Here is a 3801-nt window from a genome sequence, read left to right as displayed (position 1 = left end):
CCACCGCTAGGTTCGCTAGCGTTCCAAAATCATCGAAGGACCACATTCCACGGGAAAGATGCCTATATGTTATGTGATAAAACTATAGATAGTAGAATCTATAGATGAGCGAAAGCATGGCTGAGTCGATTTTTTTTGCTCGTGCACACGCGCATATGACGTCACAGCCCTTAACGTTTCCATTGAAATCGTGACGTCATGCTCGTTTGGAGCTGAGATGTTTGGAGACACGTTTGACAGTTCGTTTGGAGACAGAGGATTTATCTTCGCTCATCTATATATTCCACTATCTATAGATTTTAGGTACACTCTGAAATAAATAAATACCAAATAGGTTAAAAATCATACTAACTGGCTATTCGCCTGGTTGACCCCGGCTTAGATTAGATGCGGACTATACCGCAATAGTATAACTTGGATTTATAGGGAGTAATGTATAAGTTGACTTTAATCAACAGTAGTTTAACTTCATTTGGCTGGATTTTTTTGCTGGATTCTGCATTCAACAAATGTGTTGTTTTGATTATTCAATAATGGAAATAATAATATGATAAATAATATTAGTTTTTATTTCTCGTTCACATAATTTTATAACACGTCTTATAACTAAATTACGGCTCAGGCTCATAAATACCGTTTGGTGGGTTTCTCTTCTAAGCTTGCTCAAAATTACGTAGAATACGGAATTATCTGTCGCGTTGCGGTTGGATTTCATCGCGGCATCATTGCTTATTTTATTCGTAGTCCAGGTAGTTTCAAGGAACCATTTATCCGTGTGCGTCGATCCTGGTTTTCGGAGGCGGCTTGATTGACCGACATGATCGATTCTCCGGCATTGCCTACAAAGCAATATTTCAAACTTATGTTCTGAACGCAAAAGAAGCATGGACAGGAGAAATATTTGTTCGGCACAACTTACCTTTCACGCAAGTAATGCGCGTTTACCATCATCGCCATGCATTTTTAAATTTAAAATAAGGTTTAAATTTAAATTTAGTGAGCACTTATTTTACATGCTGGAAGCGAACTGTCAAATCTAAATATACTAGAGAAAATACCTTCGCGCAAATCTTAACTAGTTTTATTTGTATGCTATGAGACGATCCCCACCGATGTGTATCCAAATGAGTGTCTAGTATAGGAACGAAATGCGTTCATATTTTATTTATGCACTTGTTCTCGCACCGGTTGTTTCTATCAAGGTTGTTGAAGTGCAATCATTCTTCGCACCGGTGGTGAATATCCGGTTGCTATTGAGACAAACACGGAAATAAATAAAATCAGGAAAAAATTATTATTTATTTTCAAATCCTCCAGATATAAATATAAATATGTGCGTAATGCATTTTGTGATTATCAGATTAGCTAGACACACATCTGCTAGGTGGCGCTAGCTTATATGCAATAATTTAGTGAGGTGAATATCTCGAGATCTATAAGACTTAGAAAGATTTTGTCTTCTACAAAGTTGTTCGGGTAGCCATATCATGGAGACTTGTTTAGTTTGGAATTCATACGCATAGCGGCGCTAGTGTATGAGAAATAACCTGTTAGGTTAAATATTTCTAAATCCGTTAGAGTTAGAAAAGTGGCCATCTTCCACAAAGTCATCTGAATTATCTGTTAGGTTGGTTATTATGTAAGATTTAAAAGGGTTGTCAAAACCAGAAGTTTAGTTTGAAACAGCAATACTCGTTGGCGCTCGAGTTGAATCGAATCGAGTCGCCGCTAAGCGATTGTGTTTAAAACTAAACTTGCTTGCATCATGACGGTTTTCACCACCCGAACAACTTTGTGGAATACGGCAATATTCTAAAAAATTCAGTTTTCGAAATATCTAACCTAGCAGGTTATTTCTTATACACTAGCGCCATCAAGCGGTTATATCTTAATCTAAACCTGCATTGGTCATAATGGTTTTGACCACCCGAACAACTTTGTAGAAGGCGGCAATATTCTAAAAATTACATATTTTGAGATACTTGACCTATCAGGTTATTTCCAATACACTAGCGCCGCCAAGCGGTTGTATTATTAACTAAACTTGCTTTCGTCATGATGGTTTTAATCATCCGAACAACTTTGTAGAAGACGGCAATATTCTTAAGATTTCAACTATCGAAATATCTAATCTTTTAGGTTATTTCCAATTCACTAGCGCCGCCAAGCGGTTGTATTTCAAATTAAACTTGTTTTCATCATGATGGTTTTGACTACCCGAACAACTTTGTAGAAGACGCCAATATTCTAAAAGTTCCAGATTTCGAGATATCAAACCTATCAGGTTATTTCATATGCACTAGCGCCGCCAATCAGTTGAAATCCAAACTAAACTGACCTCCATCACAATGGTTTTGATGAAGAATAACCGAACAATTTTTCAGAAGGTGGCACATTTTTTATTTATGCGTTACTCTATATTTCCGTGTGATGGTTTGGCAACGGTTGGAGCGGGTCGCCAAATTTGCCAACTCGCTATTCACCGAAGGTTGCGTTTACATTTCCCAAACCCGTTTACCTTGCCGTTTACCAACGACCGGTGCGAGTTCGCGTCATGATAGAGGTTGCTATTTTGGCTTTATTTACGCACTGGTGGGGATCGTCTGATAGTATAAAATTTAAACTGAGCAATGAATAAATCTCATTATTACTAAAATAGTATAGATTTTATCCTATAGATGGTTTCATTAATTTCTTAGTGTACTCTTCACCCATATTTGGATGAACTGATCTAAGCGTGTAAAGCACATCGGGTGCGAGCTTTTTCAAAACGTCACTCATCTCTACAGAAAACATCGCATAAAGAAGTAAACAAGTAAACAAGTGTGGTTCGCTGTTTTGCAGATTCAATCTAAAATATTTAATATTAAAAAAATTGTTTCTCAAACCAAATATTATCGTTGATTGAAATTCGCTGCAGCAAAAATAAACAGTTCAATTATGCGGAGAAAAATATCGCGTTTTGATAAGTTCCTTAATCCAAAACAACGTGGATCCGGAACCCCCCGAAGGGGAGATATAGCTCGTGAGGTGGCTTTACAATTCGAGAAAAAGTTTCAATTTCTTCTCATCGACGGATCAAAAACAAATCCGCATCTCCCTTCGCTAGAGACCGTTTTCGCCCCGAGGACTACTTATGAGGTAGAATCGCTTCAGAAGATAAAAACCGCTCTGAACAAGGTTAAGAGCCGATTGAACGATTTCGAGATCAACGACTGGCACAAGCACACCCGGCGCCGGTCCTCCCTGCAGCCGATTCTAAGCGAATTGCGGCACCGTGTGCGGGCGGAGTTTGTGACCCAAGCGTTCGCCAAGCTGTACGAGTGCGTCTCAGCGTACGAACTAGTCCCGCCGCTATCCAATGGGGAACGAGAGTTCTACAGTGTCCATTTGTGCGAAGCCCCGGGAGCCTTCATCACCGGGTTGAACCACTATCTGAAGCTGAATCGGGGAGACGCGATGCAGTGGCGCTGGTTCGCCAATACGCTGAACCCGTACTACGAGGGCAACTGCTTGGGAAACATGATTGCGGACGATCGGTTTATTCTGCATACGATCGACTCGTGGTGTTTTGGAGCGGACTATACCGGGGATATCATGCGCAAGGAGAATCTGGCGGAGATCGTTCGGCGGAGTAAGGTATTTCCGAGGGTGAGTTGATTTTATTTCTTTTGAGCCATGATTTAGTATCATACAAGCAGTAGAAAAACATTTCTTCCACTCTAATAAGCAAGCATTCTTGACAGACCTTATTTAAATTACATACCTATATTTATTTAAATCTTTTTTTTTTTTTTTGCT

At 39.4% G+C, this 3801-nt stretch overlaps 1 protein-coding gene across 1 annotated transcript in view; it reads left to right on the top strand.

Annotated features, from left to right (window-relative positions):
- The first annotated feature begins 2793 nt into the window (after positions 1-2793).
- Positions 2794-3801, top strand: part of LOC134209593 (cap-specific mRNA (nucleoside-2'-O-)-methyltransferase 2) — a 43387-nt gene continuing 42379 nt past the window's right edge. The window contains exon 1 of the mRNA XM_062685591.1: positions 2794-3651. Within this exon, the coding sequence (XP_062541575.1) occupies positions 2941-3651 (711 nt within the window). The 5' untranslated portion in view covers positions 2794-2940. The remainder of the gene's footprint in view (positions 3652-3801) is intronic.

This window comes from Armigeres subalbatus, chromosome 2 (genome assembly GCF_024139115.2).
Source record: "Armigeres subalbatus isolate Guangzhou_Male chromosome 2, GZ_Asu_2, whole genome shotgun sequence".
NCBI classification, from domain to species: Eukaryota; Metazoa; Arthropoda; class Insecta; order Diptera; family Culicidae; genus Armigeres; species Armigeres subalbatus.
The sequence above is the reverse complement of the archived record's forward strand: the minus strand, read 5'-3'. Positions and strand labels throughout refer to the sequence as shown.